The following is a 25,557-nucleotide window of genomic DNA, read 5'->3' on the forward strand; positions in this document are numbered from 1 at the left end:
AATTAAAACTGAGAACTCACTGTATGCCAGGCACTCTTCTAGGCTGTTTATATGTGTTAACTCATTTAATCCTCATAATGCCCTATGAGGTACACACAGATATTATCCTCATTTGACAGATAAGGTAACTGGCATTCTGTAGAAGGATTAAATAACTTGTCCAGGGTCACATTGTGAGTAGCAGAGAATGGATTTGAACCCAGGTGGTCTAGCTGTAAAGTCCATGCCCTCATCCTCTATATTATACCCTCTGTTATACTGTTTGATTTTGGAGTCTTGATGGCTGTAAGCAGTTATATTGAAGTCCTATCACACTAAAGGAGATGGTGCGTTGAAATTATTAAGTCTCAATTCTTTTTACAGCATTGAGAATTCTGAAGCATAGACAGATCACACAGTTACAGCCCTGAAACTGGTCTTTAGGCTTCTGACTTACTGCTTATCAACTGCCTCTCTCAGAAAAGGTTGTTGTAGCTGTCAGAATTAGTACACAGAATTTTCCCAGTTATGGCATGTGCCATAAATTTGTCATTGCTCTTGTTCCATCAAGAAGCAAGAGACTTGAGACCATAAGTTCTATAACATCAGCCACACATACATGTTCTACTGAGTGCTGTTACTTTGCCAAGGGCCAGAAGTTTCACATCCAGGATCAGATTGGATGGCATCTAACTGGAGTACCTAAGACTAAAGTTAAACGGTTTGGGTCCGTCCAAGTCATCTAGTACATCTTGCAAGATGCAGACAGATGCTTTTTTGAGAGGTGATAGCAGCTTTTCAGCAGAGTCCCAGGAGATAAGATACTTGTTTGAGAGGGAGGATCAATAATTGTGATCCTAAACATTGGGTCTGTTTCTAAATGTTGTCTCTTTATGATAGACCCTTTTGGGAGCAGCTTAATTCATGTGTATTGACAATGCTAATGTTTCCCGTGTGGATTTCTTTTCTGGTAGGACTTTAGACACCAGTCTAAGTACAGATTTCTATGAAACTTGACATGGTCATTTCTCCAATTACCTACTCTTTGTGGATTCCATTGAGTATATCAAATGAACTAATTGTTATCAAATGAACTAAGGACCATTTTCTCTCTTAAAATTTTCCAGCACGATCAGACATGAAAGCATATCCTATTAAAAAAAAAAAAAGTTGTTTTGGTCCCTCCCAAATCTGACCCTATAAGTTTTTAGCTGTCTTATCTCTAGTCAGCAGTCCCCAACCTTTTTGGCACCAGAGACTGCTGCTCCTATGAGAATCTGATGCCCGATGATCTGAGGTAGAGCTGAGGCAGTGATGCTAGTGCTGGGGAGCGGCTGCAAATATAGATGAAGCTTCACTCACTCACCTGCTGCTCACCTCCTGCTGTGCAGTCCGATTCCTAACAGGCCCCAGACTAGTACCAGTCCACAGCCTGGAGGGTGGGGACCGCTGCTCTAAGTAACATTCTAGTGCTTGGCTGATAAAAGGTGTGGGTTGAGATAACATTGATACCCTTAATATATTACATTGACTCTAAAAGAAAGAATGAATTCGGTGCATTGTAGAATGGAGAGCATTACTAAGATCAAAACTCAGTGATAAGATATGAATATTAGTGTACGTTGCGTTTTTCCTTGACAGTACCTTGGGTAGTTAAATGAGTGATGATGATTGAAGTCTTATTCTGGATACAAGTTTAATAACTGAAAGTTTCCCCTCAAACTCTCGCCTCCATTTAAATTGTTCTGACCTTGGCAGGCATCACTTAGGATGAGAAGTACAGTTTCTTCCTCTTATTCCTCGGCCTTTCTGCTGAGCTCATCTTTCACAGGGCCCATTAGTTTGTCTGATTGGTAACAGCAAAAATGACTTCTCTAACATGCCCACTGCTTGTTATTGGGATGACCCAGAGTTCATTTTAATTATATAATGCCAACATGATGATGATAATACTTGCTTTTAAAAATCCACATTAAAAAAAAAAAATCATTTTATATAACTATTTCTACTTAGATGAAATACTTCCAGAAGGCAAATATGAGAGGAAAGTGGCTCTATTTTCTTTTTTGCTTGTGTTAATTGGCACTACTTTGTATGGGGGAGGGAAACTGTTTTTGGGGCCCTGGAGCTAAGATAAAAGCCATGTTATTACATTTTGTAATTAGCAATTAAGCAAGTGGCTGTTTGTGGTATTCCTAGGGTGGTCAATAGATGAGAAATCTTTAGGGAATGATGCAGTCTCTGTTTCTTTGAAGTGTGACATAGGGCACTTGACAAGCAGAGATGGCTGTAAAAAAGGGCTGGAACAAAAACTGAACAGGTTTTCTTTTGCAGCTGCAGCTGTGATCCTTGGCTGTCTGTTGTCACTGAAGGGACCTGATGTTTTACGTTATTGGTATGTTATGGAAAGAGCTTTCTTTATTATCTGTTCGTTAGGGACGCTTACATCCTTTTTGCCTCTGTCTCTTTTACTTGAAAATAGATTTGGACATATTTCCAGTTGTGCCGGAAAGTACCTTCACAGAGTTGGCAGTGGAAGTCATTCATTTGGGAAATATTTATTGAGTAATTATAGTCAGTGCCAGACACTGTTTCCTGCAGAGTCAAAGTCGAATAAGACAAAAATCTGCCTTCAAGAAGTTCATACCATGGAGGGGGAGATGGTCAAGGGGGAGAACAGTTACAGTAGATGAATGTATAGGAGTTTGAGGGAACCCTTAACTCTGGTAGGGGTCAGGGAGGGCTTCCAAATGGCAAGAATAAAATGCACGTTATTTTTACTACTTCTGTGGGGGCCCACCGCATGTAGGAAGGTTGGGGGTGGGCATTATTTGTGGTCCATGGTAGAGAACAATTGTTGGCAAACTTTTTCTATAAAGGGCCAAAGAGTAAATATTTCCAGCTTCCCAGCCTGTACAGTCTTTGTCACAACTACCAAATTCTGCTGGTTTAGTTCAAAAGCAGCCCTAGACAATATGTAAATGAATGGATAGGGCTGTGTTCCAGTAAAATTTTATTTACAAAAACAGGCAGTGGGTGGGATTTGGCCCAAGGACTGTTGCACATGAGCTCTTGTATAGAAGTTTCTCTCTTCACCCACAGAGGTAAGCCCAGTACAGTGTTTCTTTGGAAGTCTCGCTATCTCGTCTTAACTCTTTAATTTTTGAGAGATGGTTACCTATGCCATAATGAGAAGTTGTCATGTATAACTGGCAGGTGTCTGTATGTTCTCTCTTTTACATAGGTGGAATCACAGTGTCTGTGGTTGCATTCTTCTTCACAATTAAGTTTCTCTTTGAGCTCGCCGCACGTGTAGTCAGCTTTCTCCAACATGAGGACCGTGAGCGCCGAGGGGATCGGACTATTTATGACTACGTGCGGGGAAATTACCTGGATCCCCGGTCTTGCAAAGTCTCCTGGGATTGGAAGGACCCCTATGAGGTGGGCCACAGCATGGCCTTCCGAGTGCATGTAAGGGAATGTTTCTGTCTCCCTACCCATTGGGGTTTCTGAGTCACTTGCTTTCCAGAGCCCAGTTCAGTCTGTTGGTGGTGCTGGCCTGGAATGTTAACATTTTCCCTTGTTTTTCAGTCCCTCCCAGGAACTTGGGAATTGTTAATATTTGAAGAGTCAGTGAATTTCTCTATCATTTGGGTACTTAGCTGTGACGATGTATAAAGCTTAATGTTACCTTTTCAAAATAAGAAAAATATTACTGGAAAGAGTAAGTGTTGTAGATCAGAGGTTGGCAAACTATAGCCCAAGAGTTAAATCAAGTGCACCTCCTATTTCTATAAATACAGTTTTATTGGAACAAAGCCACACCCATTCATCTGCCTTTATTGCCTATGGCTGCTTTCACACTTGAGTAGTTAACCACAATTGAATAGCTGTGTATAACCTATAAAGCCAAAAAAATTTACTCTGGCCCTTTAGAGAAATAGTTGCTGCCACCTGTGACGACTTCTCCACTGTAGCATTATGCTTGGCATGATAGCCCGAACCCTTCTAGCCTTGCCTGGTGCTTTGGTTCACTCAGTGCCAGTGGTACCCATTGACTTACATTTACCTTTGGGTTAACAGTGATAAGATAATAAAAAGGGCTGGTAAGACAGATGAGGCAGCAGCATTTGTGGTTCAGAAATGTTGAGCTGAAATTAATAATAATGGTCCGTCTTTCCCCTTTCTCAAAATATGAAGAATTTGTTCATGATTTAATGGTTTTCCTTGAAGTATTGAGAGAATGTGTTTCTCCCTGTGTCTGCAGGACTGTAGGAGTGGGTGGATACTGGGTTTTATCAGCTACTTCCTCTCTCCCCACTCTTTTGAGTTAGATGGGAAATGGTTTTCTCTCCGTGCTCACTAATGGGTACTCTTTTCCCCACTGCAGTTATTCTATAAGAATGGGCAGCCTTTCCCCGCTCATCGGCCTGTGGGACTCAGAGTTCACATCTCTCATGTTGAGCTAGCAGTGGAAATTCCAGTGACTCAGGAAGTCCTCCAGGAGCCCAGTTCCAACGTGGTCAAGGTGGCCTTCACTGTGCGCAGGGCTGGACGTTACGAAATCTCAGTGAAACTTGGTGGTTTAAATGTAGCCTACAGTCCCTACTACAAGATTTTTCAGCCTGGTATGTTCTGTCTTCTTTTCCCTTTCTCTCCCTCCCTCTTTCCCTTTTTCTTTCTTTTTAAAATAATGCCTTTATTGAATTACATGGCATTCACATGCCATGTAATTCATTCATTTAAACTGTACAATTTAATGTTTTTTTAAATTCATAGAGTTGTACAACTATCACCACATTGGATTTAGAGCATTTTTATTACCTCATGACCTGTATCCATTAGCAGTCACTCCCCATTTTCCCCAACCTCCCAGCCCTAGGCCACCAATAATCTGCCTCTGGATTGGCCTACTCTGGCTACTACTCTATTATTTACATTTCATACCAGTGTGATCATAACATATGTGGCCTTTCGTGATGGGCTTGTTTCACTTAGCATAATGCTTTTAAGGTTCATCCATCCTGTAGCATGAATCAGTACTTCACTTCTTTTTATTGCCAAATTATATTCCATTGTATGGATATACCACGTTTTATTATTCATCAGTTAATGCACATTTGGGGGTCATTGCTTTTGGCTACTCTGTATAATGCTGCTGTGAACATTTGTGTAAAAGTTTTCCTGTGGACACATTTTTAGCTCTTTAGGAGTAGAATTGCTGGGTCATCAGCCTGGTAGGTTCCTAAGGGATAAGAATGCCAGAATAGACAAAAGGTGAATTCTTCTGATTTTTGAAACCTTTTCAAGTAAAAGCACCTTGACTCTAATTCCACCCTTGCTGCCAGTACATGTTTTACTTCTCACTAAAAAGCGTTTGCTTGAGTGTCTGGTATCTAAGAATTGAGGCCTCTATCTCTACTCCCCCGCCACCCCTTGTGTCATTTATGCCAGGTAATAGATGCTTGCCGATTTTGAAGCCTTAAAGTATAATCTTGTACTCCTGCTTCTGCAGCATATCTGTTGAGTGTGTTGAGATCCTGTCTGCCCTGTGCGCCTTGCCTTGGCTTCCTTTTGAGGGTGGATACTGGCCAGTTTGCTAGCCATAGAAATGATAAGACCTTGGGAACCTTTTGGGATCAAACTATAATGAGAGGTGCCTTAAGAAGATTTGTGTATCTTTACTTGGCTAATCCTCAGTTTTCTTTCTCTTAGAACAGAGAAAGATGCTGGACAGTTAGCTCCCATGCTGTCTCCCTCTCCATGTAGCTCCTTCTTTGTTTCAGTGCCACACTCACAGAGTCCTTTTCACATGAATTATCACCCCACCTCTTTGCACCAATAGAGAACAGTTCATATCTTTATAATATGTACCAGCCCTTTTATTTTTAAACTAAAATTGAACTCTTTATTTTGAGATAATTATAGATTCTTATGCAGTTGTAAGAAATCATACAGAGATCTGGTGTACCCTTGGCCCAGTTTCCCTCAATGGTGACATCTTACAAAGCTATAGGACTGTATCACAGCCAGGTTGTTGGCATCGATACCATCAGGATGCAGAACATTTCCATCACTACAAGGATCCTTCATACTGCCACACCCATTTCCCTCTCCCACCCACCTCTTTCTTAACCCCTGACAGTCTATAATCTGTTCTCCAGTTTTATAAATGTAATTTCAAGAATGTTATATAAGTGGAATCATATAGTTTATAACTTTGGGTTATATAACTTCTTTTTACTCAGTAGAATTCCCTGGAAAATCATCCAGCTTATTGAGTGTATCAAGTTGGTTTCTTTTTATTGCTGAGTAGTATTCCACGGGCGAATATACCATAGTTTGTTTAACCATTTACTAGTTGAAGGATATTTGGCTTTTTTTCAGTTTTTGGCTATTATGAATAAACCTATGAACATTCATGTACAGGATTTTGTGTGAACTTAAATTTTCATTTCTTTGGTATAAGTGCCTAGGAATGCAGTTGCCGGGTCATGTGGTAGTTGCATGCTTAGTATTTTTAAGAAACTGCTAAACTCTCTTCGAGAGTGCCTATAGCATTTTACATTCCCATCACAGTGTATGAATAATCCAGTTTCTTCACATCCTCGTCAACATATGATATTGTCACTTTTTCATTTTAGCCAATCTGCTAAGTGTGTGGTGGTTTTAATTTGCATGTCCCTAATAGTAACGATGTTGAACATTTTTTCATGTGCTTATTTGCCATCTCTGTGTCCACTTTATCCACTTTGGTGAAATGTCTTTTCATGTCTTTTGCCCTATTTATAATTGATTTTTTTGGTTTTTTACTATTGAGTTTTGCGAGTTTTTTAAAATGTATTCTACATAGTAGTCCTTTGTTAGATATGTGGTTTGCAGATATTTTCTCTCAATCTTCAGCTTTTCTTTTCATCCCCTTAAAATAGGGTCTTTCACAGTTTAAAAGTTTTTCATTTTGATAAAGTCAATTTTATCTTTTTTTTTTGTTTATGGATCATACTTTTGGTGTCTGAGAAGTCTGACTGGTCCTAGATCTTGAAGGTTTTCTCCAATTTTTTTTCTAAAAATTAGTTTTACATTTTATATTTATTGTCATGATCCATTTTTAGTTCATTTTTGTATATGACACTTGGGTTGAGGTTCATTTTTTTTACATACAGCCGTCAAGTTTCTCCAGCACCATTTGTTGAAAAGGCGCTTTCTTTCTCCTGTTACATTGCTTTTGCACCTTTGTCAAGGATGAGTTGGGCATATTTGTAGGGGTCTGTTTCTGGGTTCTCTGTTCTTTCCATTGATCAATGTGTTTATCCCTCTACCAATACTATAGGGTCTTGATACCATAGCTATATAATAAGTCTTGAAATTGGGTAAGTTGACTCTTCTCACTCTTCTGTTTCAGAATTATTTTAGCTATTCTGGGTCCTTTGCCTTCCCATATACATTTTAGAGTAATATTGTCTAGAGCTACAAAAAATCTTATTGAGATTTTGATAAGAATTGTGTTAAATAAACCTTTATATCATTTGAGATAAATCGACGTCTTTACTAAAATGTTGAGTCTTCTGATTCATAAACATGATACATCTCTCCATTTATTTTGATCTTTTTATTTCTTTCATCAGCATCTTGTAGTTTTCCATATACAAATCTTGTAAATGTTTTTTAGACTTGTATCTAAATTTTAGGGAGTGTTTTGTTTGTTTTGTGATTGTTCAGCACTTATTTTTAAGGCCTCTCTTACTCATAGGTTCCCAGTGGGATTCTAGGCACTATGTCTGTACCTTCTCAGTTCTATTTTCTCCAAGTACCTTTTTCATTTTGTTTAGTGCCTGCAGTGGTTAGGAATTCGTGAAAACGACCCCCCAAAGTTTATTTGATTTAATCTCTTTGTTTTTTTTTTTTTTTCTCTGCCTCCTAATGGTGCTGTTTATCTCTTGAAGTTGGGCTGAGACTCACCTCTTTAGAGCTAACTGATTGAGTGATCTTTGTGCCCTGAAAAGCACCTCTCTAAAATGTTAAGATTCAATTTTCTTTATTCCAGGAATGGTGGTTCCTTCCAAGACCAAAATCGTGTGCCATTTTTCTACTCTCGTGTTGACCTGTGGGCAACCGCACACCCTTCAAATAGTGCCCCGAGATGAGTATGACAACCCTACCAACAATTCTACATCCTTGAGAGATGAGCACAATTACAGTTTGTCCATTCACGAGGTAAGCAGCTTCCCTTGTGTGCTCCTTTCTGTCATTCTTATTCTTTCTAATTCACTTCCATTTCTTATATCTTCCCTGACTTCTTTGCTGTCCTTCCTTCATCTGACAATACCTTTCTCCTTAGGAACTGTGAGACTTAGATTAGCTTAGATAGGAAAGTTCTTTGTAAAGAGTAAATGGCTGTGCAAATAAAGAAAATTTTATACGTTTAGTGATGCTTTGTTTTCCTCCTATAGCTTGGTCCTGAAGAAGAAGAGAGCACTGGTGTCTCATTTGAGAAGTCAGTGACATCCAACAGGCAGACCTGCCAGGTGTTCTTGCGACTCACTCTGCATTCTCGCGGCTGCTTCCATGCCTGTATTTCATACCAAAATCAGCCAATCAATAATGGCGAATTTGACATTATTGTCCTAAGTGGTGAGTTGAAAGAAAAACTGTGATTTAATCCTATTCCCAGATCACTTGTCTGTACTCTTCTGACCAACCTCACAAACATTTGCTATTTGAGCCATACTTAGAGTCCTGTGGACCAAAGGTCTAGTGATTGGTAATTTTCTTTCCCTTTTGACTCCTACTTTAAACCTTATTCCTTGTTCTGCTTCAGAGAATGAGAAGAATATTGTCGAACGCAATGTGTCCACCTCAGGAGTGAGCATCTACTTTGAGGCTTATCTTTATAATGCTACCAGCTGTACCAGCACACCATGGCACCTTCCACCCATGCACATGAGCTCTTCCCAGCGCCGGCCTTCGACAGCTATTGAGGAAGAAGATGAAGAGTCACCCTCTGAGTGTCACACCCCTGAGAAAGTGAAGAAACCGAAGAAGGTGTACTGCTATGTGTCACCAAAGGTTAGAGCTCCCATTCTTGCCTCAAAATCCCCCTGCCCAAGCCTGCATGAAATTCGTATTTGATAACAAAAACCACAGAGTAATAAATAGTTCGAGAGTTAGGGCCAGATCAATGACTTGCAGGGTTTCTAGGATACTAAGAGAGGCTACTTAAAGTTGAACAGCAGATTGTGCCATCTCTTCTGTTGCAGATGTTTGGTTTTTACTAGATTAAATCTCTCTCTAGAGATTCTGTGTGCCTTGGAGCTTTAGGGCACCTGTGGCTTTCTGCCCTTTGATTGCTTCTGAGAAGATACTTTAAGGCATGGCTCGTAGAGTTTTAAAGAAATCTACTTTAACCATTACAAATTTCTCACTATTATAAAAATTACTGTTGACCCCTTGTGCTGTTTCGAAACAATTTGATCTTTCATTCTGTGATTTGTGAAACCACAATAAATGAATGTCATCATCAGGCTACAGGATTAGAATGGAGAAATTTTGGCAGAGACAAAGAGGTGAACTTCCCAAGGCCCCTGAGCTAAGAGGCGCTTTGTGTTAGAGATTTTCTTTTTAATATTTGTATTTTGCTTATTCATTGAAACCTCAGAAAAATGAGACTCTTGAAACATTTCATTACATCCCTTTAATCTCATAACCAAAACTGAGTTCTAATTCTGTTCTCCTTCAGAACACTTTGCTATGTACCATTCATTCATCATTTTAAAATCTAGCCTTAATTTGGCCTGGGGGAATAGTAAAGAGGGTAGGGTATGGATGAAACAAGATTGGTTATAAATTGATAATTGTTGAAGCTAGTGATGGGTTTATTATACTGTTTTCTCTTCTTTAGTATGTAGGTGAAATTTTCTTTAATGAAAAGTTTTTAAAAATCAAGAAAAAATCTGACCTACATATTTGGATAAGTTTCTTTTTTTTATGTTAAAAAACTATGGCATTGTTTTTTCCTTTTTATAAATGGCATAAAGAGACTCTTCTTTATTCTTACGTAAGGGATTTTTATGAAATTTTTTTATATGAGACTCCATCGCACCCCCTTCACCCTCCTATCCCCCCGCCTTCCCCAGCAAATCCTTGGTACCATTCAGATAGGGATAAAGCAGTGGGTATGGGCCAGTGGTGCTCCTGTTCACTGACTTGGAGGAAGTCTCTGAGCAGCACCCAGCTGAACAGAAGATTTTGATTGTTTATCAGTGAAATGTTCTCTATTTGTAAAGTGAAAGCCTGAGCTCAGATATTTAGAAATGGTAATAAGACATGAAGTGTTAAGATTATGAAGTGCCTCTGTGGAATTGCACCGTCAGTAATATTTTTAATTTACCCGTTTTAAGATAGAGTAAAGTTATTTATTGATTTTAGTAGTGACTTAAATGGTCCTTTTGTCCATAAAGGAACACGGTTATCATGAGAAGTGTAGATAGGGACTCTGATATTTGAATTACAATAACCAAATAGAGTGTTTTTATTTATCATTCACTTTGTTTTCTGTATGTTGGTCCTCCAGCAATTCTCAGTGAAGGAGTTCTACCTGAAAATCATTCCCTGGCGTCTTTACACCTTCCGAGTGTGCCCAGGGACCAAAGTAAGTGGAACCGTACATCTGGTTCATGCTGCGCAGACTTCAATTCTGGACTGTCTCATCCCTTTCATCGTCATCTCCTCATGAAACGGCGTGGAGAATGTCGACGTTCCAGAAAGACATGTGCTTACAGAAACAGGAATTTAATAGCAAGTCAATATTTCAGCAGTTATCTTTTGCTCCTAAGACTAAGTTAACAGAGAGGGTGTTGGTATCTGCGCCCCAAGCTTGGTGTCCCAATGTGCTGAAGCTCTTTTAGAAACAGTATTCTCATATGTTAAAAATTTCTTTTTAACTTTTCTGAGGTTTCGGAATCTAAAGGCAAATCACTTTCCTCCATCCAGTTTGCTCAACCTCTTCACGTAGTCATTTGCTCTTCTGTTTTATATATTCTTATTACTTTCACACTTCTTATATTTTATATTGAAAGGTCTGTAGTGTTGCCTGTGATCCTTACTAAAGGCAGTCTCTGACTCAAATAATTTAAAATAAAATTTGATTTGTAGAGCACTGAAATGAAAAAAAAAAAGGAGATATGCTCCTAGTAGATACTTACTTGGAGAAAACAGGCTTAACTTGTTTTCTTTGGTTGGTATAGAAGGGTAGGGATGTAGAGGATTTTTACTTAATTCAAGGGTTTTATAGATTAACTCCTCTTTTTTTCCTTTGTTAGTTTTCCTACCTTGGCCCTGACCCTGTCCATAAGCTCCTCACACTGGTGGTAGATGATGGCATTCAGCCTCCTGTGGAGCTCAGCTGTAAGGAGAGGAACATCCTGGCGGCCACTTTCATCCGCTCCCTCCATAAGAATATAGGTAGGGTCGGACCAGACTTCTGCTAGGGAATGCAGTGACCCAGCTACCCTGGGTGCCTGAGGGTGCGAGGTGGCCTTCATAGATGCCTTGTAACAAGGCTTTAATCATGATGGATCTTGCTGCTCCTCAGGAGGCTCTGAGACCTTTCAGGACAAGGTGAACTTTTTCCAGCGAGAGCTTCGGCAGGTACATATGAAAAGACCACATTCCAAAGTCACCCTGAAGGTCAGCAGACATGCCTTGTTGGAGTCGGTGCGTAAAACTTCATCTCTGTCAATAGTCATTAAACTTTTCCAACCAGAAAACTCTTTGGTATTATTTTGGTTATATTTTGCAGGTTATCTTTTTCATGAAATGCAAATTTCTGTCCTCTTTAAGCATGTCTATTAAAGAGTGTTCTTCTGTGTGTTTGATTATAGTAAGCTTGGGGCAGACTCGTTAGGGGTATGTTATTGAGGGCAGAGACTAGTTGACACATTGGCTTTAGAATCTGTGTAGAATTAGTTCCTGAATAATCTCATGGAACTGCCTATGTAGGGCAGGTAGAAGTAGTTATTACAGAAGAAAGTTTTGTTATTGAATCCCTGGCATAGAGAGCTCTTGTTGGATTAAAAGGCAATGATTTTTGTTGTCACTGTGGTCTAATGGAAAAGGAACACCTGATGTGTGTCTGTCTCCACTGCACAGACACTGGCATAGTTCTTCCATTCCCCAAGAGTGAGAAGCCTTGGTCCTTGTCCAAAATGTGTTTGTGATGTTTGGCTCTGGTAGGTGTGACTGGAAACCCTTTTTCTCAGCCACATTCTCTGTGTGGCATGGCTCTCTGTCTGAACCCAGCCTTTGGATAAAGATGTCTAGTAGATAGACTGTACTTTACTGAAAACCAGGACTCCTTGGTTCTCTTGCTGACAGTTTACTAATTTGAGCCATTTTTACTTCTTTATTTGAGAGTTTTCTCATTAATAAAATGAGGATTGTAAAAAAACAAACAAAAACAACCAGCTTCAACTTTCCAACAAAGCAATGACATAAAGATGAAATAGATTATTTTTTTAAGTCTTAAATTCCTCCTGGAAATACATGTATTTTAAATATAATATGATATTATTAAAGTTTATTTATGAGTAATATATTGCCTCTAAGTACTAGTGGTTAGTTAAATGGACAATAGCAATGTTCTTGTGTTTTTTATTGTTAACACACAAGAGATGCCAGCCAGTGTTCTAATAACTTCCTTTCACTGCTTTTCAGTCTCTGAAAGCCACTCGGAATTTTTCTATCTCAGATTGGAGCAAGAACTTTGAAGTGGTTTTTCAAGATGAAGAAGGTCAGTTTTGAAATTTCATATTCATCTTTATAAACCCTCCTCCCTACTTCTACCCTCCTCCACAAAAATGAAAAACCCACCTACACACACACACATGCACACACACACACACACACACAAAACAGCTTCTTTTTCCAAAGGAAAAAGGTCATGAGTCAAGATGAAAAGGGTGGTGTTTACTAGCCAGATGGCTTGGTGGAGCTTGTAGAGCACAAGCACATAGGGACTTGTGGGGAGAACTCTCAGAGTCTGAGGCAGAAGGGAGAGGTAACTTTTGTAGAACCAAGAGAAATGTCCATTTCCTGGGGTCTCTATTTGCCTGTGTTTCCACACGAGGGGGCATTAGCTTAGTGATCAAAATACCTTTAATCCTACAGAAAGGGATGGGATTTTGAAAAAAAAGTCCCCAGTTTAGGTGGGTTGGAATGGGGAAACACCACCGTGGCAGAATAGAGAGAATGTGGAGAGTGTAAAGTGATGAATAAATGAACAAACATGATAAGACATAGTAGGCCAAAGTCACTTTTTTATGTTTATTGCACTTTTCAGCTCTGGACTGGGGAGGGCCTCGCCGGGAATGGTTTGAGCTAATTTGCAAAGCACTATTTGATACCACCAATCAGCTCTTCACCCGATTCAGTGACAACAACCAAGCATTAGTGAGTCTGTGGCTTCCCTATGGGTGGGTGGAAAATATGGATTGTGTTATAAAGGATAGACTAACAAGGGTTTGAGGTTATGAACCTGTCCTGGGAATCTGACTACCCGTGCCCTCTTCTCAGTTTTGATACTTAAAATATGAACTAATTTCGCCTCCCTCTTCTTTGCCTCCATTATTTCATCTGTAAAATAAGAGAAAATGCAGACAAATGAATATTTGACTAAAAAGCATTATAATGCCATGGCTATTCTACTAATTATTATAATAATAATTAAGCCACTGTCTCAAAAGATAGCTGAAGCTATTGAATTCTGTCTGTACCAGATGTTTGACTGTGCAGAGATGTCAAGAGTAGGGAAGTAGACTTTGGCTAAAAGAAGTTCTTGTTTAGGGAAAAGGCATCATCACATCATCCACTGATTAACTCCCATACTCAGCCAGATTAAGCCATAAACTTAATGTAAGATTCTTCAACTTAATGTTAGTCCATTTTGCCGTTTATTCTCCAGTTACTGAATTACTCAGTGGTGGCTACCAAAAGACCAATACCATTTAGGTGGGCTCTATGATCCTAATACTGAAACTCTTGTTCTTTTGGGATGAAGTTGGGACGGGGGGTCTTTCCAGAACTAGGCTTGAAGAAAAATGGCCTGGAGCCTTTTAATCTCTTTCTTTGACAGGTGCACCCCAACCCTAATCGCCCCGCTCATCTGCGCTTGAAGCTTTATGAGTTTGCGGGGCGGCTGGTGGGCAAGTGTCTCTATGAGTCCTCTCTCGGAGGAGCCTACAAGCAGTTGGTCCGAGCTCGCTTTACCCGTTCTTTCTTGGCCCAAATCATAGGACTACGCATGCATTACAAGGTAACATCTGAATGTGTGCTTTCTACTAGGGCCTCTGGCCATTAACTCTGGAATGTCTCCGCTCTGAGCTTGTTATTCTTAAGGTTGAAGGGGTAGGTGGTGCCAAGCAGTGACAAATGTTATTTCTGGGTGAGGGTTGTCATGTTCTGTTCTGTGTCTTCCTGTCTCCTCAGTACTTTGAAACAGATGACCCAGAATTCTACAAATCTAAAGTTTGTTTCATCCTCAACAATGACATGAGTGAGATGGAGCTGGTCTTTGCAGAAGAGAAATATAACAAATCAGGTCAACTGGATAAGGTGAGAAAGGAGCACAGCCTGTGGGTCCCATGGTTCCTACCCTCCTCTAGAACAGCGCTGTCTAAAAGAACTTTCTTCAATAATGGAAATCATCTCTATTTGTGCTATCTTTTGAGCACCCAAAATGTGGCTATTGTGACCAAATAATTGAATTTCTTGTTTTATTTTCGTTAACTTAAATGGACATAACCACCTGTAGCTAGCAGCAGACATTTTAGGCAGCACAGTTTTAGGGCACTGCATCCCACTTAATGATCTTGGCTCATTTGAGTGGAGCAAAAGACACATGAGTCCGTACATCTCATCCCTACTTTCCAGTAGAAAAAGAACCTAGTGATAATGAAGTGTCACTGCACAAGGACCTTTGGAAGGGATGGCGGCGCCTATCTCAGCTTCAGTGGTGGTGATATAGATGTGTCCTGTTTTAACACTGTACGTGTATATTTTTAAACTTTATTACAAAATTATTGGCCAAAAGTATTTCTGATGCAAATGTGATTCTGTTTACATTGTAGGATTAAGCAATATCAAATGATAATGATGAAGCTAGTGTTGTGGTAACATACAAAATAACAATGACTGAAAAATTGTGACCACTGGTATTTTGTACTTGATAATCACATATCCTTTGTGACCATTTTGGGGCTGTAAAGTAAGAATGAAAAAGAACAACAGTTCCCATCTTAGAATTTCTGAGACCTGAAAAGATTTATTTACTACTTGTCTGGCTTTATTTATTCTCAGTTGGCTCAGGGTCATAAGAAAAGAGGTCAGTACTGGTTTAATTTTGGAATCATAGGGACATTAAAATTTTGCCAACAAGAAGCTATAATATCTTCTTATTGCATCATCACTATTTGACCAAGCCAGAGAAGACTCACACGGATACCCACTTCAGAAATAGTAGCTAGTAGAATATAGTTGTAGTAGTAGGAATCCTGAAGCTTAGTAACTACATAAAATCGAGTATGTTGAGAAGCTGAATGCATGGCAGAAACCTATGACTGTCATGGAGTTCAGTAATGCTTTGTGGGACATGTCATCTTATAAATGCCCATCCACAGCCTCTCTGTCTTTTGCCTCTTGTTTCAGGTTGTAGAACTCATGACAGGTGGAGCTCAAACCCCAGTCACCAATGCAAATAAAATATTCTATTTAAATTTGCTGGCCCAATATCGGCTGGCCAGTCAAGTGAAAGAAGAGGTAGAACATTTCCTAAAAGGTGAGATTCTCTCTAGTCTTGGCTTTGAGATGAAAATACCTGTGTCCATGGTGTGGATATGGCTTTAACTGGGCTACTTTGTTTCAGGCCTGAATGAGTTGGTCCCTGAGAACCTTTTGGCTATTTTTGATGAAAATGAGCTTGAGGTAAGTACTTAGCATTGCAAACCCCCGTTCTTGACTTGGTGTTTTAATATGCCCATAGGAACCAGCTTATCTTCTGTTATGAGATATGATAGGAAAGCCCTTTATGCAAGAGTTGGTTTCACTTTTGTCACTCTTCCATGCATTGGCCCTTCTTTTACCTTTTAAAAAGTTAGAAGGTGAAAATTAGAAACCAGCAAATAATTATGTTTGAAGAGTAATAATTACTATTTATTTATTTCTCAAATATTGATACTGGTTAAGTACTAATGAATGTTGATATCACGTACAATCTTTGTAAGTCCTATGACATTTAAAGTTGACTTAAGGGAATAACAGAATTTATTTGTTTAGGGACTATTTATTGAGTACCTGCAGTATGCCATGTCTGTATGCAGCACTGGGGAGATAGCAAGGAATAAGACAAAGTCCCTGCCTTCATGGAGCTACATTCCAGTGATGGAGACAAATCAAAAGACGTGACATATTTCAAAGTTTGGAGCCACAACTCTATATAGTTAATGTATTCTTATTTCAGATCCTTTAACAACTGAAAAATGGCTCTAAGATAGTTAATACCATTCTATAATTAGCAAAATTGAAATTCATATAGGGTGTGAGCAAAACATGAAATCAGTTTGTTTTTACCTGCTTTTTGGATGATACATACAAGGCAAATTACTGGTTTCAACTTCCCGTAGCCCTTATGAGGAATGTATTTTTGCAAACTATTTCCTCTAGGGAGAAAGTTCTAATTTAAAAATGAAAAACCAAAAAGTAGTTTTAGGTGGTCTTGTACATCTTCATTCTTATTAACTGAACTGGCTTCAAGAACAAGAATCAAAGTCTTGTGCAATTTTCATCACATTTTATACCTTTATATATGAAATCTAAACAAAACAAACTCTCTGTCACTCGATCTAAAGTTTGATAGACCTGTCACCTAGTGCTGTTATTTTTGGGTAGAGGAATTGCTACTGTTATATTTTGTTTTATCACGAAGCAAAGCACTTGTGACGATTTTTAAAAGTGAGTATGTGGATATGGTAGGAAGGACACAGTCTCTTACAGTTCTACATTCTTCTCTTAGTTACTCATTAGCTTGGCAAGTTCTTTTTGAAGGAGCCAAGGCTCCTCAGGCTTAATTTGGCCTTTTCTTGTCTTTTGATTAGGATGTCTCTTCTTTATAGCTATTGGATGAGTACTCACAGTCTGCTAAGTAACATGCAGGATCCTGAACCAGATTAGGACATGAATAAGATGTTTAGGGCTCTGATCTCATTAATGTTCTATTTTTTATTTTATTTTTTATTTTTGGCATGCTTTTTAAAATTTATCTGATCAGGCAAAGGCAGGACTAAAGGGAAGAAAGGTAGTAAAAGTTCAGTCCACAAAAGGATGGATCCTGGGGAAAAAGAAAGGCCATCTGATAAATTCACAAATGGGGTTGGGGGTCTTCATCAAAGGAAAAGGGCCTGCTTTTCTCTCTGGCATTTCCAGGCTATGTCCAGAACAGACGATCAGTAAACTTGGTTCCATTTTGTCCTTTGCTTCAATTCAAAATAATCTATAGCAGCAGTTCTTAATTAGGTGTGCGCATCAGAAGTGCTTGAGGAGTTTTTTCAAAATACATAAGCTCGTAACCTACTCCTAGAGATTCTGATTTGGTAGGTCTAGGATAAGGCCACAGGCATCTGTATATTTTTTAAAAGCTGTGTAATTTTTACCACGCCAGTTAGGAACCATTGACCTATTATAATTGATTTTTCTGAAGCAGTATTCTGGTATTATGACCTTGCCTTTTGTCTTTTTCCTGATACCCTCTTTATTCCACATTTTTGCATGTTAGCATAGGTAATTGACCTTATGTTGGGTCTTTGTCCCTCTGACTATCCTAGTAACACCTGACTGTCTTCTCCAGCTGTTGATGTGTGGGACTGGGGACATCAGTGTGTCTGACTTCAAAGCCTATGCAGTGGTCGTTGGTGGCTCGTGGCATTTCAGAGAAAAGGTAAGTGGGCCAAACTTTTTTTAGTTGAATTTGTGTCATGTTGTCAAGAAAAAGTTTCAGAAGAAAAAAGTCAAGGAGTCAGAGAAGCAGACATGTCATCTGGGAAACAGTGATATATGTGGGAAAGACAGGTGGTTGCTTAGGCAAGAGAGAGCCCTGGTCCCTCATGGCTGTCATGCTAACTGCCATAGGAGCAGTACATTGGATAGTCAAAGAAATAGAACCAAGCAATCAGTGACTCCCCTCCCGACTGTGTGACAATGTAAATTTCTAGAGTTTGTCAACTCTAACCGTTCCTACCTGGACCTGATAGAATGGTAACTGGGGCACACTCCCATTTCAGGGTATCCTGTTCCTTCCCCCTAGGGTCAGATCATAGGCTGTATACTGGTATGACCTCAGCCTTGTGCTCTCCCTGCCAGGTCATGAGGTGGTTTTGGACCGTGGTTTCCAGTTTGACCCAGGAGGAATTGGCTCGGCTGCTTCAGTTTACAACAGGCTCCTCTCAGCTGCCACCCGGAGGTTTTGCCGCCCTCTGTCCCTCATTTCAGATTATTGCCGCTCCGACCCATAGCACGCTACCAACCGCACACACGTGGTAGGTATCTGACTGCCTGATGCATGCTATCATGGGGAATTTTTTCTCCAGCTTTTGCCGGTGTTTCTGGTAGTGTGAGTTAATCACTCTCCCCTTGCCCTTCCAGTTTTAACCAGCTGTGCCTCCCTACGTATGACTCATATGAAGAGGTTCACAGGATGCTGCAACTGGCCATCAGCGAAGGCTGTGAGGGCTTCGGTATGCTCTGACCACTCTCCTGCCATCCACTTGGTTCCCGTGCTTTCTGGAGTATCTGGGTGCACAGGACAGACATAACCACTGACCCTAACACACACATAACCGTCAACCAGAAGCAGCTGCATGTTCCCCAGTGTCTGGAGTATTTGATCACCTACCAGCGTTGTCCTTCCCTCACCCCTCCCTGCACATCTGCCCCATAAGCCTCTTTGGCATGGTACGTAATCCGAGCTCCTTGTTCAGTCACGAGAAGAGGACTGTGCTGCTGTAATTTCACGTGATTCTTAGAAGATCCCAGGAGCAGGAGCTGCCTCAGTAGCTGAAGGGGATTCCACAAAGGGCTCAGCTCTCTTAGGAAGCTGGTGTCCTCGCCTTGCCCAACCTCCTCTGCTTGTGCTCTTTCGAGGTCCCCTCTGTGGCCCTCATTACTTGACCTGAGGTATGCGTGACTTTCTTGTGGGCAGAGTTATTGCCTCTTGTCATCAGGAGCCAGGAGAAGCACAGATAGAAGTGGCCCACATACGCAGTCTTTGGTTTCGTCCCTCTGCACAATGGCCGGCACAGGCCATGGCACTGGACTACCTCTAATGGGGACTGAGCACAAAAGGATCTTTTTTTGTGGTGTCAGAACTGACAAAGGAGCTTTCCCTACAGGCATTTCTGGAAATGATCATTCATCCCTAAAGAACTCTCTAAACTTTTTCTTGAGTTTGAGCCAGTGAGAAAAGAATGTGAAAGATAGTTGGGCTGTGGCCTCCAATGCTGAATATGGTTCTCCTTTAAGGTTGGGGCATGTCTAGGCACATGGCTGGCTTAAAGACTACTGATGCTTGTCTCTGAGTTTGTTCTTTTTACTGAGATGTGGCCGGGCCGGGCCACCTATCTCCCAAGCTATGCAATCTGCTGCAAAGAGATAGGGATTCTATAGCTTTCTACTGAAGGAAATTTTGGAGCAAGGGACTAGGACAGTAAGAATAGCATGCCAGTCATCCCTCCTTCTCTCTTCGCTTGGTGTTCTCTGGCAGCACTGAGGAAAGGGAACAGGGGCCAGTAGTTTAAGTGCTTATCACAGGTCCATGGAGTCAGGACATTGGGAACATAGAGGAGAAACGTCAGACTATAAACACCTTGCTGTCTCAGTTACTTCCCTTCACTCCATCAGTTACCAGCGAAGGGAACTAAGGAGGAAAGAAGATACAGTATGTTCACTCTTACGTGAAGATTGAAGAGAACCTGCTGCTCTCCCTTGGAAGATGGCAACATCTTTTTTCGTTACGATTTGAATGAAAACTTTTTCAGAACTCAAAATCTCATCAACTTTCCCGAATTTCTCTTTTGAAGAAGGCTTTGCTGCAAGCTACCATTCCCAAAGGGGCATTCAACTGAGATGATTACAAGCCATCTTTATTGCCAAAACCAGCAAGTACACAGAGTCCAGAGAGGAGGCAGGACTTATGGCAACGCCTTGGCCTCCTGGAAGCATGTCTGAGCCCTCCTGTTCCCAGGGATCATGGGGAACAAGCCTTCCTGAGCTGCTTCTGTACCTGCCTGACCTCACTTCTTCACAGTTGTCATTTGTTCTTGGTGTGGGTGCTGACCTCACTCATTCTTGGGGTCCAGGATTCAGCATCAGGGCCTCTACACCACAGGGTCCTTCATGCCACATGGTCACTGCTCTCCTCAGGGACCAGGACAAGGTGCTGCTGCTTTCCCCAGTGTTTTCCCATGGGATAAGTACCGGCAGGTTTCATCATCACCCTGGGAAACACAGTGCTGCCTCTCAGGCCCAGAGAGGAGTTTCCAACTGGGGCGTATGGGCTGGTTCTGCTGTCTTTGGCAGTAATTCCTCTTCTGGATTCTGCTTTCTCCCCTCCAGCAGTCCTCCAGAGACCGATGCTGGAGCTCGATTTTATTTTATTGGCTAAGTTTGTTATTTTAAGGTCTAGTCATAGCACTTTTCAAAGCATCCTGGGCACCACTGCAGCCCAGCTGAGGCGGCGTTCCTGTGGTGGTCCTTAGCCCCTGGGTCTTTGTTTAACAAAACCCTTTGGTACTGCTGTGATTTTCTGTTCTTCCAGTTTATGTTCTAACTCTACTCGAAAGTCTCTTTGCTCTTTTTGGCCTTTCTTTTACTGTTTTTTCCCCCTTATCCTTCTTTGGTACTAGCCCGTGTGGAGAAAAGGTACAGTATGTCAGAGAGAAGAAAGAGTATGTCACTTCCTGGGCAATTTTCTATTCACGTTTCTTATTTTGGCCAGTTCTTTTAATTATGCCCTTGTGGCCTGGTACTTGGTTGCGGGGGGAGGGGGAATCAGCTAACAACCTGGTCTTTCACTGTCTTTGAAGGAGACCAGATACCAAGTGAACACCCAGGAGAGCACTGGCGTCTTTCTAGAACTTCAGCAGAGACCAAGCCCTGCTGCAAACTTGTCAGGCCAGGCAAAAGGGTCAGGCAGTTGCAGTGATAGTGTAAATATTTTGTACAGTAAATAAATAAATAAACGTTTGAAAGGACTAAGGAGTAGAAATATTTTTGTGTTTCCCCAGGAATTCCTTCAGAAGCAGTCAGCTCGGTAGAATGTACACCTGGAGCCCTGGGCCTTTCCCAGGCCTCTTGCCTTTTCACCCTTCCCTAATTGCTGTCCGTGGTGCCAAGCAGGGCCACGGTGGTTATTCACACAAATAGCCAATGGGCAGAACAAGTGCTTGTGCAGTTTGGCAAGAGCAGGGGATGTCTGTTCTCATCGGTCTTTTAAACATTAATTTGTTGTTTTGCTACATAAGAAACTCAGTGTAGAAAATTTGGAAATCAAATACAAAGGAAATAAATTACCTGTCATCCCGAGGTAATCACTCGGGATGACAGGTAAACACTTTGATGTATATAGCCTTCTGATTTGCATATACTCACACATTTATTTCTTAGCATCCCCTCCCTTCCCACAAGTGCTCTGGGCATGGCAAACAAAAACGCTGCTCCTCAAAAGTTTGTGGGCGGCAGGTGGTACCAGTTCTTTTCCAACCAAAGGTAAGTTTGACAGAGAAAACCAGGCCTGATTTGGGGCTAGAAAATATCAGGAACCCTGAATTTCTAAGGGAAGTAATCTAATCATGGCATCTTGTTGAGTGGTTCCCAGTCTAGAAAAGCAAAACAAAATCCCCTTTGGAATTCTTTTTAAAATACAGATTTTTGCCCCTAATCTCCAGACCCAGTGAATTGGAATCTTAGCTTGAAAACTACTCTTTTAGAGTACATTCATTCTGCCCCCACCTCATCAAGCTCCTGAATGATGTGAGATGTCAAAACAAAACAAAATTCTATCTCCGACTTTACATTTTTAGGTTAACAGTCCTACACCTTTTATACTTGCTGCTCTCTTGGCTTTGAATGGGTCATGAACACTCATCACTGAGTGACTTCAGCCCATGGTGAAGTTATTCTTAAGACTCAAAAGGCTGGTAGGATTCTTCCTGAATTAACACAATATTAGCTTCAGTTTCTCGTGCACTGTTACCTCTGAGCCAGTGTGAATAGAGACCTCTGCCACACTTCTCTCAGGACCGCAGTAGAGGTTCTCCAGCATGTGGCTTGAACCGGAGGGCTCCTTACCTCTATCTTGGCTTCACTTAGATCCTCAAGCATAATAGACCAGCTCCAGGTATCTGGTAATACTTTTATTTAAAAATGAATAATTCCTTTATTTTGAGATATATATATATCAAAAGTATACGAGCATGTACAATTTAGTAAGTAATTACAGAGGAAGCACACATGTGACCACCATCTAGGTCAAGAAATAAAATGTCGCAGCACGGCAGAGCAGGTCTCATCCCACTTCTCTAGCGGTAACTATTATCCTGACTTATCATTTTACCAATTCCTTTTTCAGTCTGTCCTAAAATTCACAGTGGGGAGATGCTAAGCAAGATTAGATTCTTCATATTAATTACTATACTTCACAATTAGCTTAAAAAGTCTTCTGAGACCATCGTTGCCCCATGAGACTCCAGATTTCTGACACTGAATCATAAAGACTACGAGGTCTCTGCAGAGATTTTTCTCTGGATATTCTAAATGGGGTGCTCCTTAGCTTTCATACCCCGAACAGGTTTTGTGGGCTGGTTTAACAAGATCATGATTCTCTTTGGTGGTCAATGACAGGTTCTTGAATATCATGTTCAGTAGAATAGTATTGAAAATGACTCAGCACCACATTGTCTCAAAAATGTGGAATGGGCTAGAATTTCTGACTCAGTACTGAATCTGCACCGTCTAATAGCCATCCATCCCTAAGTTATTGGAGAACTTAGTTTTCCTGTTTGGAGTGCAAAGGGAGTGGATTTAGAAATCTGCAAGGGGGACGTGGTTCCATAGTGTAGCAGTTAGCACATCTGCTTTACACGCAGAAGGTCCTGGGTTCGCGCCCCAGTGGAGCCACGGTCCATGGTCTATGGCCATGCCACCCTGAACAAGCCTGATGTCTGATCTTGGAAGCTAAGCAGGGTTGGGCCTGGTTAATACTTGGATGGGAGACTACCTAGGAAGACCAGGTGCTGTAGGCACAAATAATAATAATAAAAATCTGCAAGGGGTATTATGAGAATCTTGGTTTGTATATGATGGAATGGTACTGCCTAGTGTTGGGATATACCTTGCTATGACTACTCTCCACCCCCTAATTCAATTCATTTCAATTTTGCTTATAGAAGAACACTTTGTGGTAGCCACAGCAGGGACCTGGTTCTCTGCAGTGAACTCAGGTATAGTCTCTACAAGACGGTCAGTGAATTCCTGGTAAAGAGATATGGAGGATACAGTTTATCACCAGAAGTCAGAGTGATAGCTGTAGGTTTTATATGGCATCGGAGGTAGCTTTAGCAGATTTGTCCAAGTTGTCAATAAAGCTCTGGCTTGTTAATACCAGCCAGCAGCAGCAGCTTCTTAGACACAAGGTGGTGACAATGTTGCTACCTCTAGGAGCAAGGATCAGACACACCAGTACAGAACCGTAGTATCCAGACACTTTGAAGGAAAGCATGGGGCTCCCTATCTAATTCCCCTTGTAGCCTGCCTTCAAGAAGGTGATGGGTAATTTGTTCTGGATGAAGTCTGTGGATGTGGTTGCTACTTCCTCAGAGTACCCAATTAGGTCACCATGGCCTTTGTAGTTTTGATGGCCATGAATGCCTTAGACCTAATTCAGCTGGCAAACCAGGCAACTTTCTGAGTGAACAGTCTTAGAACTTCATCTCTTAGGGATGACGCTGGGAAGAAGTCAGTCTTGGACTACTCAAGGAGCTAGGTGGGGAAATAAATTTCTTCTGTAAATTCAATCTGTCCTTGACCAGGTGGCCAAGTCTGATAATATGAACCTACTTATATATCCTATGTTTCTGACTCCAGAACCCCTGGGCCTCCAGTCTCCCCTGCAGCACAAGCATCTCCTGTCATTTGGCCTTTTCTCTATGTCCTTGGACACTTTTGCATCAAGTGTGCAGAATAGGATCCTCAAAGGATAGCCATTAATTGCGAGCATGAACGTTCATACTTTATTTTTAATTTCTATGGTTCAAACTTGAGCAAGACTGATATTCTAATATCAGCTTCCTGTACTGCAAAATGATGCTGTTAACTAAATAAGAAAATTGGCTAATAACCTGGAACTCCTGGAAAAAAGTTTTCTCTATATAGTATGTCTGATAGCATATTGACTATGGCTTAGAGCCCTGGTAATTTCCACAGTGAGAAGCTATATGGATCTGGGGGCAGTAGAGTATGCTAGAGTGGATGACTGGTGTGGGGTGGTGGCTCTTTTTCCACCTTGCCATGTTCAGGCAGGGCAAAGAGAATGGGTATTCAGGACACATAACTCAAATACCTGTGAAGAAGACCCCAGGCAAGAAGAGACCTCTCCCTCATTTATATGACTCTCCAGAGACCAGAGGAGGTATTTGAGGGGACTGCATCTCAAACCTGTGTCATATGAGGCAATCTAATAATAGGCAGCCTAATACTCCTGACTTTGCTTAACTCACCTGATTACTGAAACATGATAATAGCTGTAATTTTTTGAGCTCTTCCCCCATGCTAAGAACTTTAATGTAGTTGCATATTGACAATGACACTGCAAGGTAGATTTTGTTTCCTCCATTCTACATAAGACAAAATCGAGGCTCAGAAGATAAGTAACTTCCAAGGTTCCTTACTAAGTGGCAGAGCTGTATTTAAACATGGGTCTGTTTTATGTCAAAGCTCAAAGTCTCCACATTGCTGGTTTGTCTCAGGCAGATTAGTTTAGACTAAAAAACGGCCCAGGCACTGGGCCACCAGTGCTCACTGACTCTGCCTCACGTTCACTTGGTGACACTGTGTGACAGATGAGTACTTTATACCTTTGTTTACCTGTCAGTCACCTGAGGATTTGGGATTTATGAGAAGGCCCTACTTTAAGAAATACAGCTATTAGTAGTGGCTTTAAAATATTTTGCATGTAGAAAATTCCACAGAATACCAACCAGTGACTCGAGTGAAGTGATTTCCAAGTTTAAATGAATTCTGCGTGAAGAATACAAGACACCTTGAGGATATAAATAAGAGGGTGGGGAGGTGGAATTTTGAAATTTTAATATCCCCACTTTGGTGGGAAATCCATAGACTGCATGCAAATGAAATAATTAGAATGTGGTCACACTACACAATACCCTGATGATTATCTCTGACAATTAAGTCTGCAGAAAAAGGCTCATTTAAATAAATCTTTTGTCTTTAAACTCACCTTACAAGAAACAGCACTGTTTG

General features: G+C 40.9%; 1 protein-coding gene and 1 pseudogene across 4 annotated transcripts in view; both read left to right on the plus strand.

The window, feature by feature from the left end:
• The window catches only part of AREL1 (apoptosis resistant E3 ubiquitin protein ligase 1), a 40,122-nt gene extending 18,850 nt beyond the window's left edge, over window positions 1-21,272 (plus strand). The window contains exons 3-20 of one of the 4 annotated variants that reach the window (XM_011370865.2): window positions 2,314-2,374; window positions 3,224-3,450; window positions 4,370-4,607; window positions 8,024-8,193; window positions 8,430-8,610; window positions 8,798-9,045; window positions 10,550-10,627; window positions 11,298-11,439; window positions 11,570-11,691; window positions 12,691-12,766; window positions 13,316-13,425; window positions 14,108-14,287; window positions 14,461-14,586; window positions 15,679-15,808; window positions 15,896-15,954; window positions 17,873-17,962; window positions 18,385-18,560; window positions 18,667-21,272. In XM_011370865.2, coding sequence (XP_011369167.1) covers window positions 2,359-2,374; window positions 3,224-3,450; window positions 4,370-4,607; window positions 8,024-8,193; window positions 8,430-8,610; window positions 8,798-9,045; window positions 10,550-10,627; window positions 11,298-11,439; window positions 11,570-11,691; window positions 12,691-12,766; window positions 13,316-13,425; window positions 14,108-14,287; window positions 14,461-14,586; window positions 15,679-15,808; window positions 15,896-15,954; window positions 17,873-17,962; window positions 18,385-18,560; window positions 18,667-18,769 — 2,472 coding nt within the window. In that variant the 5' untranslated portion in view covers window positions 2,314-2,358 and the 3' untranslated portion in view covers window positions 18,770-21,272. The remainder of the gene's footprint in view (window positions 1-2,313; window positions 2,375-3,223; window positions 3,451-4,369; window positions 4,608-8,023; window positions 8,194-8,429; window positions 8,611-8,797; window positions 9,046-10,549; window positions 10,628-11,297; window positions 11,440-11,569; window positions 11,692-12,690; window positions 12,767-13,315; window positions 13,426-14,107; window positions 14,288-14,460; window positions 14,587-15,678; window positions 15,809-15,895; window positions 15,955-17,872; window positions 17,963-18,384; window positions 18,561-18,666) is intronic. The other 3 variants (XM_023537082.1, XM_011370866.2, XM_023537083.1) reach the window with 3 other exon arrangements.
• Window positions 21,273-23,205: 1,933 nt separating this feature from the next.
• LOC111746149 lies at window positions 23,206-23,321 on the plus strand (annotated as a pseudogene).
• The last annotated feature ends 2,236 nt before the right edge of the window (window positions 23,322-25,557 follow it).

The sequence above is a fragment of the Pteropus vampyrus genome, unplaced genomic scaffold (assembly GCF_000151845.1).
Source record: "Pteropus vampyrus isolate Shadow unplaced genomic scaffold, Pvam_2.0 Scaffold177, whole genome shotgun sequence".
NCBI lineage: Eukaryota > Metazoa > Chordata > Mammalia > Chiroptera > Pteropodidae > Pteropus > Pteropus vampyrus.